Genomic DNA, 15,132 nt, shown 5'->3' on the forward strand with positions numbered 1-15,132 from the left:
TTAAGGGAGTAAACTATAATTTAGAGGACTACTGAAATTCATAGTCCATTGAGTTGTCACCATCTATTCAGGTGATGAACAGTACTAGTGGGAACCATCACAACGAAACAGGACCCCTAGTGGGTCCCATTCTCACTCCATCACCATCACTTCAGTGGACTACGATATTCCTAATGGACCATGTTTCCGCTGTCCATTGGACTATAGTATACTTTTTCTGATAGTGCATTATAGTATGGTATGTCTCGGGCTCGACTCCTGCCAACTTTAGCACCCAAAAGAAAGATCACTAACTATCAAAAGAAAAAAAAACATAGAACACATTAGGTTCAGTTCAAGACGCATGCCTCTAAGACTGATTGGGGAGCTAGGTTAAGTTCATCCAGTAGAACCCAACTTCCATTCTTCAAAGCCTACACAGAATCAGTTAAACACAGATTGGTAAAATCAAAGCCCTAATAATAAGAATATAGCCAAAGAAAAAGAACATCACCTACTAGGCTACTACTAACTGACCTGAAGAAGGATTCCATCAGACCAAGCAAAATTTATGTCATTGTTATCCTCAACAGGCAAGTCAGTCCCCAATAGATCCATGATATCTGTCTGTAGCAGAAGTTCAAATGTTAAAAAGGACTCGATGAAGTGAATTACAAGATTTAGCCCCCAAAAATGTGAAATTAGAAAGTTAATTTTTATGCTAGATGGTAAATGACAGGATGTAACCTGTTCAGAAAGGTTTATCCTCACGACAGAATGACCAGAAAGATTGGCAAGCGCGACCACTAAACTTGTTTTGCCGACCCCTGGACTACCTTCCAGTAAGACTGAAATGACAAATAGAATGTCAATAAGCTCTAAATCCAGCTTGAGTTCCACTTTCAGTTACAACATCCAGAATGAGAAAAAGCTTATCATTAAAAAAAAAGGAACATCTCTGTTAACCTTCAAAAGAAAGGAAAAACGATACAGAACATATGGCATCCATGCATACCAGGCTTTGGAAGTTGCATTGCCCGAAGAATTCGCAAAGCATTTGCACCAGTAGTAGGAGCCAATAGCTCAAACCCCCCATTCTTACAGTCAATTTTACCTAACAACCAGACCCAAGTGAGAACGTGAAGACAAAAAAGAGTTCAAATACATTATTTAGATTCTGCAGGATGATAAAATGCTAAGCACAAAAAACAAACATAATAATCTAGGTTGAAAAGGAAAGGAGACCTCAAGCAAATTCCAATGCATCTATTGCCAGAAATATAGGAAAACCAAAGGATAAAATTTTACAATACAAATAAAAAATGATTCGACATGTACCCCAATAGCTATGGAATAGGAAGAATACAGAAGGTAGCCATGGCCTGAATCTTCAATCGCTTGGAAAGGGCAAAGGCTGACAAAGTTAGGCACATAGTATTCACCAGTGTTTAAAAACTGGGTGACCCGATCCGGATCGAGTATTGCCCAGCCCATCCCGAATCCACCCATAAAAAGGGATCTGGGCGATTTAATACAGGAACCAGTTTGATGATGTCATGGATCCCTTTGCTGACATCATACATAGGACTTTTAACCGATTCTCAATGATTTTGCTTTTAAAATGGGTTGTACACGTGGCCACATGTTCAAACCTCATCATTGGCTCAACTTTTAGGCCACATATAGGTCTACTTTTTAGGACTCCCATGCTATAATTGCTTTTTTGCAAAATTTATTCCTTGGGGCCCACGTAGTACCATTGTGGCACCCATGATCAATAACCCTCTTAGGGAGCTCCATGCCTCTCACACGTGGGAGCTCATGCTACTGTTGAAGGCTTTTCTACATTTTATACCCATGTTCACTTCTCCAAACCTATGATGTGGGACTAATTTCTATTAAACTTTCATTTGAGGAGAAAACATGTGTGATAGGTATGGAAAATAACCACTAGCAAATAATCCACCAATTTTATTATCCCCAATTTGATTTCTCTTAATGACATGCATGACCTCCTCTATGTATCTATGGGTCAATTCATGCCCAATAAATTACAACATTCACATTTTGAGTGAATGTATAACTTATCCAATGATTAGGTTATGGTAAATAATAATGTGGTTTAGAAAACGTCATTATTCTATCTTCAAAGCCCATTAGATGTAGGGGTGGCAATGGGTCAGGTTGGGGTTAGGGTCGACTTGAACCTCGACCTGACCGGACCTAACTTGGGTTTCGGTCTAGAACCTAACAAAAAAAAAATTTAAAAAGATATTCCAAAAAATATATTTCAAATATATCAGTTTGTGATACTTTTGGATGAATAAAGCAAATTAATAAATGTTTGATATTTTGATGTGATACTAATTTCACTATGAGAAATTATTTTTTTCAATTATAATATGGAAGTGTATTCTAATATTTTTGAATTATTTTGATGCAATATTATTATATTATATTCTGTTATAATCAATAATTACATAGACATCCAGATAGGAAAACATCTCAGTAGTCACCAAATTTTACAAAATAATTAAAGTGCATAATGCATCACTTCTTATTTCTTTTAGAAACTAAAAGAACACTATTTTTAGAGATTTATAGTGATTTTTTGAAAAACATTTCGAACAATTGCCGATTCCCCAATCCAGCACGGGTATGGGTGTGACCGATTCGAGTCAACGATCCATTTTTTTAAACCTTGATATTCACAAAAAGGAAGTTAAGAAGGTTTTTAAACTCAACTTGGACACTACAATGGCCCAGTCAAAAGTTCAATATGATTCATCTCAATATACTCACACCATTCATTAGATTCAATAAATTATATACATAAATACTATAACAAGCACGTGTATATAGACTAACTATCACAAAAATTATTTATCTACGTGTGTACATATACATGTGTATGCAAATACGTATGAATATATCTATTTATCAGAAAAAAATATTTAACCAAAATATTTGACAACTTATTAGAAAAATATTCAATAGAGTCTAAGTTTTAGAAAACGTTAAAATTTTATTTTTTTGATTTATGAAATTCCACTGCCACTAAAAATTGCAGGATGCAAAGTTTATTAAAAATAAAGGACATATTTGTATTTGCTGATTAAAGAAAAGGTAAAAGTAAGGGGCAATTTGCCAGGTAATTTAAAAGCATAATTATTGAGATTGCGAAACAAAAATTTATATGAAAAGGTAATGTTACTCAAAATTTTCAGAAAGGTTACCAACAAAATGAGAAATTACACAAACAGGCAATGTGATTCAATTAATATTTAGTGCGCATCGAACACATTTTGAGATTATACCGGATAGAGTAGGAGCAAGAAAAAGGTGCAGCAGAAACATAATATAATCCTACCTTTCTCAATATAGAAAGGATGTATTCCAAAGTTTTCCTCTGATCGAATTCCACGATGACATTTTCCACCCCAACCATATGTTTCCAATTTGGAGAGCTCCATGTCCACATTAGCCTGATATACAAGAAAAACAATAGCATCTAATAGAGTAACATTCACAAAATGGCTTTTATAAAGTAAAAAATATCAAATATTCGTAGGCAAGTATGCCATAGTCCAATAGACTATGGGAAAACCATAATCATTTGATCATCAATACTCATTGATGAGATGGACAATGATAGAAAGGGTCGATCATGGTCTGTCCTGGTGGGTCCAAACACTCCCCATCACCACTTGTCATTTTGATGGACAGTGATGACCCAATGGACTACAACTACAGTATCCTTTCCCAATACGCATATATCATCATGACCAAACCAGAAACACACAAGAACTACCTCAAGCTGACTCAGAAGAAAAGACAAACATTTGACTCTCAATTCTCCAGCATCAAATTTTTGCATCCCAGTGCCTACAAAAAACATATATAAAATGAATGAAAGAATTATCGTTCAGTACAATTGAAGATAATTTTTCTATTTCTTAGTTGTTGAGAAGAAGACTGTCAGTTGAAAAAGATCACTATTGATGAAAGAACTCATACAGGATTTCTATTCACCAGAAGTACCAGACATCAAATCAGAGGAAGTAAATTTTTTATACAGCATCTCACAAATTGCAAACATAGGGTAAATGAAGTGCCATTGAAGTTGAAAAGCAGCCTGAAATATCATTTCCTGCCCTTTAGAGATCCCACCATGGTGGACAATGAAATGCAAACTCTTAATCCCACATAATAGATTGCAAACTCAAACTCCATGCTTAACAAACGAGAAAGAGCGAGAGAGAGAGAGAGAGAGAAACAGAGAGAGAGAGAGAGAGGAAAGGAAGAGGGAGGGGGCAGGGGGCAGGGAAAGAAATACATACAGAGAGAGAGTAAGGACTATTAATCTCTTTTTCTTGTATTTCCTTTTTCATTACTGAGTTCTTAACTTTTGCTTTGTCGTAATTTGTTACCAAAATGATTGTGTGCAAGAAATCAGTGACTCAAATGCCTTGCAACTTTAAGATCAATTGAAAATTTAGGAGCAATATCTGAACGTATCATTCTGCTGATATGCTAGAATGAAAAATCATACAAATATTGGTCTTTCTGTATTATTTAACGGTATAATATTAAGTGTGGAGCTTAATGCAATATAACTCCTCTGCTGCCGATATAAAATAAGTAATTTTGCCTTAATGGATGAACCATGAGGGGTACCATTTTCCTTTTCTTCTTTCTGATAGGAACATATATACTTTGCCAACCATCAGACATCAATAACTAACAGAAAACGAAATAGAATACCACCATTTTCCTCCCCCTTTAACCCTGATCTATTATTCAACCAACGACAATAGAACAAGTAAACTTTTTGAAAGACCTAACCTTAGTTTAAAAAACTGAAAAAGAACAACATATGGAACTACAACACAAATTTCACATCAAAAATAGCACATAAATCTACACAATCCCATGTCCAAACATCAAAAATGGTATCCATATCTCAGAAAGAAAATTGCAAACCATAACTCACACCTAAACAAAGGGCAATTATAATCATTATCAAAAAAAAAAAAAAAGGGGGCAATTATAATCTTCACCTAATATAAAGTCAAATAATGCATAAGCAAGACTAAAATGGCAACTGGTACTATACCTAGGCTTAGTCCATCGAGTAAAACAAGAAATGCTCCATGAAGAAATGATTCTAATGGCCCAATATAATTCTCGGTGGCATTAATAAAGGATATCCAAGACAATAGATCTCTTACTGTAAGAACTCTCCCTGTCTGTAGTTCACGAAACATCTGATTCCCACATCAACATCAAATGTTAGCAAGTGACATGCATGTGGAAAGCTCTACATAACAAGTATAGAGATTCAAGGAGACAGCTCAAGACTAATGTTTATCCTAAACATATGTATGCGTGAATACCATGCAAATTCCTTTTTTTTTTATCAAGTGAATAACATGTAGTCATAGAAAACAATCAATAAAAGTGACTAAGAATTATGTTAGCCAGGCAGATAAGTACATAATAGATCGATCATCATGCAAATTTTTAAGAACCCATACAAGGTCACAATGGCAAAATATAGGCATAAAAACAGTCTCCTTGCAAAGCAGCAAGTGTAACATACATATTTTGGACACTCGCCTTATTGTTTTACTTGGCAAGAAAACACTTGTAAAAAAATAGGAAGAGAAGAAAAAAACAACAAAGAAATAAAACCCAGTAGCCATAAAGAAATGTAATGGGGATAAACTAGACAATTTGCATTGGTTGTTGATATCATCAAGATAAAAAATTTATTTGCTTCTAATATGAAAATAGAATGATTAAGTATCCAAGTTGAAACACACTTTACACTAATTTTGGCTGTGCTTTATCAATTAGATTTATAACTTTTTGAAGTTTTTTTTTTTTTTTTTTGAGAATGTTAACAGTTAATACCATAATCAAAGGAGTCCAAAAGTATGGGTTGAGAGGACCCACAGACTGGGTCTCTCAACCAAATGGTCACTAAGAAGTGGACCTGTACAAAAGGTCGGGCTAAACAACACCCAAGAAGCAAAAATTAAAAGCTGTCCAGAGAAAGGGGCTGATAGAATATGCCCATTTACAAAAGAGGAAGAAAAAGGCCACCCGCAGAATGTGCAGCTGTGAACCCCATGAGACGTCTATAACCCTGCAATTATGCTCAATCTCGTCAAAAATGTGGGCTAGGTACCAAGGAGGAGAGGCCTTTCTAGAGGCCCAGGATATAATGTTTTTGGCGTCTCCCTCAATGTGCAACTTTGAACCCCAGGAAGGGTTGTATTTCTTGATGCCCATCAACAAGGCTGTAGCCTCTGCAAATTGTGAGTCTAAGAAGCTAAGGTGCTATGAGTAAAATGTGAGAATATCACCATTATGGTCGCGGAAAACCCCTCCAGCACCAGTTAGGCCTGGGTTTCCTAGGGAGCATCCATCAAAATTTAGCTTAATGAATCCCACCGGGGCAGACGTCCAGGTGGATGCTCTTGAGGTGCGATGCGGAGTGAGGTGAATAAGATTCTCCCAGTCGCAAAGGAAAGTGGCAGCCGAAGTCCCGACGAAAAGTCTGTGATTGGATGCCCAAAAGATTACCATCGAAGTAACCTTATGAAACAGAGCTCGGAGTTAGCTTTTGCTTCCACAGAAAATTCTTGAATTTCTTTCGAGCCAAATTGTCCATAATGCTGCAGCTAAAGAGGTTTCCAGAGGATTCTGCCCGACTTCAGCAAGTGAGAATCGAAAGAGCAAGATGCCAACGCTGGAATAGAAGGAGGGGTAACCCAAGATACTCCAAAGAGTTGGACAATACGACTCCAGAGTTGAAGGGCAAGCTGGCAATGAATGAACAAGTGAGGGTTCGTTTCTTCCTCACAAAGGCACATGATGCACCTATTGGGAGGTTGAATACCTCATCTTTGGAGTAAGTCGACGGTAAGAGCACATTCAGAGCAAGCGATCCAGTGAAAGGCTTGCACTTTTGGAGGTGTGATGGAGGACCACACTTGGGATAATACAGGTTTCGGGTTGAGGGGGAACGTAGGCTGCAACAGTCTCTTATAGAAAGAGGCCACTGTAAAAGAGCCGGTGGGAGAGGAAGTCCAAACGATTGTGTATGTCCCCGCAATAGACAGAAAAGTGGAGTGGAGGGATGCCAAGAGAGACATGAAATCCATGGTTTCTTCCTCTGTGAGGGATCGCCTAAAGGATGGATTCCAAACCCTGTGGCTACCGGAGAGAACCATGTCCTCCGAGACCAGAGAGGCTTTGTTAACTGCCACGGAGTAGAGAGAAGGGAAGAGATCTCAAAGCACGGTGTGGCCTAACCAGAGATCGGAGCAAAAGCTCACTCTAGCCCCTCCTCTAGCATGAAAACATACAAGTTGTTTGAACAAGTGGAGGGAGGAGAGCAAAGTTTTCCAGGCACCCGAGCCCTTGGTCGTTGGATTGCCCTCAGGCAGCCAATGATCTGATGGGATGTTGTATTTGCATCAGATAACCTTGGCCCAAAGCTGGCTGTTCTGGGTGGCCAGTCTCCACCGCCATTTACCCAGGAGCACGAGGTTGTGTTTCCATAGAACTCGGATACCAAGACCACCCAAATGTTTCGGGAGACAAACTTTGTCCAATGAGATGAGGTAGATCATATTTAACGCAGCAGCACCTGACCAGAGGAAGTTCCTCATCAGTTGGTCTAGAAGCTTAGCAACCGAAGCTGGCATGTGGAATAAGGACATGAGTTAAACCGAGGAGTTGGCTAGGGCTGCTTTGATAAGCATAGTTCTCCCTACGAAGGATAAGTATCTGCCTTTCCATACTGCCAATCTTTGGTCCACTCTATCGATTACATGAGACCACTAAGCTTTCTTTGGCTTCCCCAGCACCAGAGGCAAGCCAAGATACGACGTGGGTAGGTCCTCCACTGAGCATTCCCAACTGGGGATGAAGTTCCTGGTTTGGAGATTAGATAGGCCTACACCTATCATTTTAGACTTAGGCATGTTTACTTTGAATCCCGTGGCGTACTCAAAGCAAATCAAGAACAACCTAAGGTTTTCGATTTCCTCCGATACTGCATCCAAGAAAACTAGTGTATCGTTTGTGTACTGCAGATGGGATACGCACGGGCCATTTCTACTACTTTTGAAGCCAGAGAGTAGTCCGGCCTGATACATACAGGAGATAGACTGGCTAAAGACTTCCATAGCAACGCGAACAAAAGGAGAGAGAGGGTCTCCTTGAGAGGGTCTCCTTGGCGAAGGCCCCTAGAAGACGAGAAGTACCCTTTCGATGACCCGTTGATGAGGGCTGAGAAAAAAGGTTTGGAGTAGCAACCCCTCATCCACTTCCTCCAGCGCTCGCCGAACCCCATCCTAGACAAGGTTTGGTCGAGAATGAGCCAATCCACGTCGTCATACGCCTTCTCCCAGTCTATCTTATAGACTAAGTCTAGTTTTTTTATGTGGTGGCGAGAGTGTACGCACTCATAAGCCACCAGCACTCCGTCTAGTATTTGCCGGTCCTTGATGAAGGCAGATTGTGAGGAGGATATGACAAGAGGAAGAACCTATTTGAGCCTGAAAGCCAAGAGTTTGGACCGAATTTTATACGAGGAATTGACCAGACTTATGGGCCGGAAATCCTTCAATTCCTCTGGCCCTTCTACCTTAGGTACAAGCGCAATGAAGGTTGCGTTGATGGCTTTATGGAGTCTTCCACAACGGAAAAATTCCTAGAAAAGAGAAGGAAGTCATTCTTGAAAGTATCCCAAAAAACTTTAAAAGGGGATTGGGAACCCGTCTGGGACGGGGCCCTTGTCTTTACCCAGGTCCTCCAATGCTTTAAAGATTTCATACTCAAAGAAAGGGTGTTCCAACCATCAACCCAATGAGAGGGGAGAGATAGGAAATGAAGGTTGCCCATACTAGGTCTAGGATTCGAAGGGGCGGAGTAGAGATTCTGAAAGAAAGTGAGGATGGCTCGTTCAATGTCCGAGGCAGTATCCAGGACCATGTTACCTTTCTTAATAGTGGAGATGGAGTTATCTCGTCTACGATAGTTTCCTATCCTATGGAAGAAGCCAGTGTTCTGGTCCTCTGATTTAAGCCAAGTAACTCTGGATCTCTGGTACCAGTACAACTCTTCCTTTTTCAGAGTAGAGAAATAGTCCAACTTTGATTTTGCCCTTAGGTTGGCCTCAGAGGTTGATAAAGGCCTCAATTCCTCAATCAGATCAAATGCTTGGATGGCGTTCAACTAGATTTGCTTAGTATGAGAGAAATTTCCTAGAAGAGAGGAACTCCAAGTTTAAGGGAGGCTTTAAGTAATTGGATCTTTTTTGCAACCTAAAGCCAGCTCTACCGAGACTTGGGTTGGGAAGGAGTTCCACCGGGCTGGAATGAGCGAAGACATAGCTTCTTCTTCGAGCCAAGCAAGTTCAAGCCTAAGAGGTTTGGGGCCCCTAAGAACTGCTAGAGTGTCCAGGAGCATAGGGCAGTGGTCGGAAGTAGGTTTTGGCAAAGCTAAAGCATGAGAGACATAGAAGTTCTCGTCCCAGGAGGGGGAAATCAGGAAGCTGTCCAGATTTGACAGAGTTGGTTGGGAACCATGGTCCGACCAGGTGAACAGGTTCCCTTGGAGCGGGATATCTATCAACTCATTGCGAGAAATGAAGTCCGAGAAATCCAACATTCCTTGGGAAATGTTGGAGTTGAAGTTCCTCTCGAATGACCATCTAGTTATGTTAATGTCCCCGCCCAGACACCAAGAAGGGTGAGGGAGGGTTGCCAAGAAGTCGAGTTCAGCCCAGAGAAGAGTTCTGAGTTGAACTGAGTTGGGGCCGTAGATTGCGGAAAATTCCCACGGAAAGTCATCTGACAGTCTTGATAGTAGCACTGTTATCGAGAAGTCCCATATATGGGAAGAAAGTTGTGCTCAGATGGGTTCCAGATGACCCAAATACCACCTGAAGCCCCTGTCGCAGGCAGAGAAAGCCACGAGCAAGGTTTCCGACCCCAGACTTGCCGGATCAACTGGAGAGAGGGATCCGATTGTTTGGACTCGGTCAGGGCAAGGACAGTGAGCCAGTGTTTAGCACACAAGCAACTCCCGGCATTACGTTTGAGCGACTGTCCCAAGCTGCGGACGTTCCAGGTTATGATTTTCAAGGCAACACCAGGGGAGGGGCAGAGGAGGCCAACCTGGGAGACCTCTTGGTGCTGGCATCCCGCGAGGGGGGAGCAAGGTGAGAAAACAAGGGAAAGGCCAGAGGGGACTGTTTATCATAGTTGACCGATGAGAATAGATTAAGGATCTCTCGTTGGCCTCTAAAGCTCACCTTCATACGCCGTTCTGCGTCCGAAGTTAAGAAATGATGGAAGGGTCCTTCCAGTCCATCAACAGGAAATAATTTATAAAAGAACATGCCATGTCCCTGTATCTTTGTGTTGGGGTTTGTAGTCTTTCAAGGCCGATCATTTATAGTGAATTATACACATCAGTGAGGGTGCATGTTGACTGACCAAGAGTCAGGCAGTTTATAACACTGATCATGTCCAAAACTCTTACCCTAGATGTATGGCACTGCTAAAAAAGGTTTACAGAGGATCCTCCTTTATTGAGGTCAAAGAAATTCCCAGGATGTTTTGTAAGCCAGGAGAGTTGTGTGGTCTCCTGTGTGCGGATGTAGACCTATGAAAGCAAGGCTTAATCCTCTACAAACTTCTACACAAGACATAAGTATGACAGCTGCATTACCAAGAAGCAAACCTTAAAAGGGTTGCATATACATGTGAATAAAGAGTTCCCCTTGCACTACGGATATATGCAATATTGGAAAATTCACCCACCAGACCGCCTAGGCAGCCAGAGGCCTTGGGCGCATCACCCAGGCCTAGGTGGGCAGAGACAGGAGTATGCATAAAGACGAGCGCCCAAGTGCTAGCCGCGGCGGGCAACCCAAGCGGGACGCCTAGGCGGCCTGCGAAAAATTACAAAGGGGTGAAAATGACCCTCAATTAGGGGCATTTTCAGTCTTTTTGCCGCCCAATTCTTTGTATTAAAACCACTTGGGGGTTATTTTAACCCCCCAATTCCCTTGGAGAACCAAATTCAAGCCAAAAACATGCTCCGATCGAATGTTCTTCTGAGAAATCCAAGATTGAAAGGAAACCCGAAACTTTCAAAAGGCAGTTGAGCCAATCTTTTTGGGACTTGAATGGATTGTTAAAAGATGGGGGCTTGAATGCATTGTTAAAAGATGTTTTTGGCAACCAAAGCTCACACTTCCAGATCTTAAAGGATTTCATTTTAGAGGTTAGAGATTCTCAAGTTTTCGATTAGGGTTTTATGAGCAATTATACATTTCTCATAGGATATTTATACATACTTTTTTTTTTGTGATATTTGTGATTTATTTCATTTTTTAAATGTGGATTAGTATGGTTGGTTTTGATGTGGTTTAACTTTGTTTACAATTCAAGATTTCTTTATATTATTTACATTAGTGTTTGACTATTTGATACAATTTATGATTTACAAAGGTATGGGTTTAGTGCCTGGTTTCTTTTCTTTTTTTTTCTTTTTTTTTGAAATTAGCCATTTTAACTCATATATTAGGGGGTTTGGTATTTAACCAAACCCTAAAAAAAATCAACAATTGAGGCCCATCTCTCCGGGCACCCGCCTAGGGGCTTAGATCCCCCATTGCCTAGGCGCCACCAAGCTAGTTTTCTAACATTGGTGATAGGTGCTTGACTTGTTCTTAAGGAGGGGAACCGCAGTTCCACTGTTTATTGGCCAGCTTTGACAAGCCAATCATGAGCCCCTACATGAGATTGTGGGTTACAGTTCTTGTAAGATTGATTCAAGAAGACAATCGTGAAACATGGTTACTAGATCAAGTGTATTGGGGTTTGTGGCCTTTAATGGCCGTGAGAGCATGCAAAAAGGCCTTTATAGTGGATTATACATTTCATTGTGGTGTTTATTGTTTGACTTACCAAAGGTTAGAGTGTTAGACAGTCTATGACCCTGGTCATGTCCAAAACCCTTACCCTTGCGCATATGGCACTACCAAAAAACGTTTATAGAGGTCATCACTAATTGAGATTAGAGAGATGCCCAAGGATAGTTTGTAAACCCAGAGAGCAGTGTGGTTTCTTGTAGCGGATATAGGCATGTGAGAGCAAGCGCTAAATCCTCAACAAACTTCCGCACGGCATGTACATATGACAACCGCACTATCGAGAAGCAACCCTGAAAAACGGGTATGTATACATGTGCATAGAGAGAGTCCCTCTTGCACTATAGTGTTATGTGCTTGACTTGCTCTTAAAAAGGGGAACAGTAATCCACATTCCTGGGCTATGCTTCCACTATTCATTGGCTGACTTTGACAAACCAATCATGAGCCCCTGTACAAGACTATGGGTCATTGGTTTCACAGGGTTAGTTAAGAAGATAGTTGTGGATCACAATCACCAGGTTCGGTGGAGTGCCGTTAGAATCACTTATTCTTGATGCATTGGTACCAGTCCACTTCTAGATATTTGAATTTCAGTATTAAAAAATTTTTTGAGAATTTTACAATTTTTTCAGAATTTCTAAAATTAATTTATGCTGTAAATTCCTTAAACAAGGTAATTCTGGAAATATGGGAAGTGTTGGGGCACATATGGGTCCCTTGAATCCATCCCCCTATGTGTGCCACCCCCCATGGAGGATGTGGTGCCCATGGCACCCAGTGTCACCCATAGGGGGGCACCCTCCTCTTTTATTTTAATGTTTTAATTTAAAGATTATGTGTGACCTATTTTTTGTAGGAATTAGTTTTGACCCAAAAAGATTATTTTGACTTCTTACAATTCGAGATAAATTAGGAAGTTTTAGAAGGTTTTTAAATTGGTCTTATCCTAATTAGATTAGAAGTTGGATATGGGTCAAATAATATGGGGGGTAAAGTTCCTAATATGCCCCCCTAAATCATAATAGCAGATATGTGGGGATGGATGGCTCACATTTGTTTCTCTTACCTCACATATTTCCTATATTCCTATTGGTCAAGGTGAGTCATTGGATAGGCCTAAAAGGGTCTTGAGGCCTATATAAGTAGGTGAACCACCCTTCTCATAATACACAATTGGAGCCTCTCTTTCCTAACTCTCTCTCTCTCTCTTCACGCCCCAAATCTTTTCTCTCATCTTTTGTTCTTATCTCTCGCCTTCCTATCTCTAGGTGGCACACAACCCTATAAGAAATTAAAAGTGGGTGGCAAGCCATTTCATCATAGAGAGAGGAGTACGCCCAACCTAGAAAGGGAGGTGCCTTTGAGGCATGGCCTACTTTGTTCCTAAGGGGTTCTAACAAAACCCTAATTGTCTTTTATGCTCTCCAAAACCTTAGTTTAAGAGGTATTGAATAAGGAAGCTTCCCGGCTCTGAAAATTCAGCAAGACCAATGGGATCAAAGTGCTCAATCGGTCAAGAAATCGGGTCTGGTGTGTATTAAATCCTATTGGGGTGAGACCCTAAGCACAATATTTATTTTTTCTCGAGCCGTACGAGGAGAAAACTTCCTATACATTTCTAGGGGGTGTTATTCATCTATCCCAATGAGTCATTTATCGAATCATTGCAATTGATGTTAGATCCCGAAGAGACATAAGAGCTCTTCGAAAAGTGGGTTTTACAATCTGATAAAGAATCAAACTTAATCAAACGTTTCTGTTATTCTATAGTTCCTTGAAAAAGGAGCTCAGCCTACAATAATTGTTCATGATAGTTGAAAGAAGGCGGATGTCCAATAAGTCTTCTCAGCTATTTTGTTTTATTTTTCAGTTTTGCTTGCTTATTCTGAATATTTAGGAACATTATTTCTACTCAAATTGATAAAAGAAGTTTTGTTTTTATTCTTAGATTGTGTTTATTTATTTTAGCAGTAAAAGAAAAGATCCTAGGTTGTAATTAGGGTTTTATTTTCTATTTACAACAATGTATTGTGGTAAGTGGAATTCAGTTTCAATAATAAAGAAAAAAAAGAAGATTTTTAATGCTATAGTCTTGAATTCCACACAGCCACACCTTTCAATGTGGAGTGACCTAACAGTAAGTGCTCTTGACCCATTGGAAACAATCGACTTCTAGATATTTAATTTCAGTGTTATAGATATTTCTATAAATTTTGAAAAATTTTCAAAAAAAACTTTTAATATCACCTCACAAATTTTCTAAATTCCTATTGATCATGATGAGTCATAATTGGTTAGGCAGACCTAAGGGTGGCTTGAGGCCCCTATATAAGGAGGGGACTACCCCCTCATTTTCTATACAATTTCCATAGCCTCTCTCTCTTGACTCTCCCCTCCAAACCCCACTCTCTCATCTCGTCTCTCCAGCACTCTCTCTCTCTCTCTAGGTGGCACGCCACCCATAAGGCTTAAGGGGGTCGCAAGCCTAACCCTAGTTAAGGTTTGAAGAGTAAGAGGTATGCCCAGCCCAAGAAAAAGGAGGTACCTTGTGGCATGCCCTAGTTATTTAAAAAGAGGTTCCAATAAACCCTAATTGTGCTTATTCTCTATAAAACCCTAGTTTTGTTAGTTATTGCCTAAAGAAGCTTCCGAGCTCAAAAAATTCAGAAAGACCAATAAGATTAGAGTGTGTCATCAGTCAATAAATCAGGTGTAGGGTGGTATTAAGTCCTACGAGGGTAAACCAAAGCACATTCGAGTTAGTCTTCCCAGCTGTTAGCTTTTATTTTTCAATTATATTTGCATATTTTCCTGAATTTCCAGGAGCATTATTTGCAGTAAAATTGTTAGTAGAAGCTTGGGTTTCATTCTTGGATTGTGTCTATTCAATTTCACTTACAAGTGCCACAATACACTTCCATCACTTCGCATTTTATTGCCTTGAATTCCACAGTCACTTCTCTCACTTTGCATTTTTTAAATTGTTGCATACCAAATGCATGTTTATTTCAATACACAGAGCATACAACTAAAGTAACAAGAATACAACTATGTTTTTGCCAGACAAATAATGCAAGGAGTACCCCTCTGTCAAGGTTGGCCAGCATAAACAACTTTTTTTTCCTAACAATCTGCACAGAGAAGTATTCCATTGGAGAATCTCAAAAATGTGCCGATAGGCAAGGTCTGCT

At 39.9% G+C, this 15,132-nt stretch overlaps 1 protein-coding gene across 6 annotated transcripts in view; it reads right to left on the bottom strand.

The window, feature by feature from the left end:
* Window positions 1–15,132, bottom strand: part of LOC18447189 (midasin-like protein) — a 62,879-nt gene that overhangs the window by 32,966 nt on the left and 14,781 nt on the right. For all 6 annotated transcript variants that reach the window (XR_016059487.1, XR_016059488.1, XM_088872330.1 and 3 more), the window contains 7 exons: window positions 5,096–5,246; window positions 3,791–3,864; window positions 3,350–3,464; window positions 995–1,093; window positions 727–827; window positions 517–606; window positions 348–413 (listed from right to left, as the gene is read on the bottom strand). Coding sequence is in view for 4 of the 6 variants with exons in the window: in XM_088872330.1 (XP_088728456.1) it covers window positions 348–413; window positions 517–606; window positions 727–827; window positions 995–1,093; window positions 3,350–3,464; window positions 3,791–3,864; window positions 5,096–5,246 (696 nt within the window). In the remaining 2 variants the exon portion in view is untranslated. The remainder of the gene's footprint in view (window positions 1–347; window positions 414–516; window positions 607–726; window positions 828–994; window positions 1,094–3,349; window positions 3,465–3,790; window positions 3,865–5,095; window positions 5,247–15,132) is intronic.

The sequence above is a fragment of the Amborella trichopoda genome, chromosome 7, assembly GCF_054954075.1.
Source record: "Amborella trichopoda isolate Santa Cruz 75 chromosome 7, AtrichopodaSantaCruz75HAP2 v2.0, whole genome shotgun sequence".
NCBI classification, from domain to species: domain Eukaryota; kingdom Viridiplantae; phylum Streptophyta; class Magnoliopsida; order Amborellales; family Amborellaceae; genus Amborella; species Amborella trichopoda.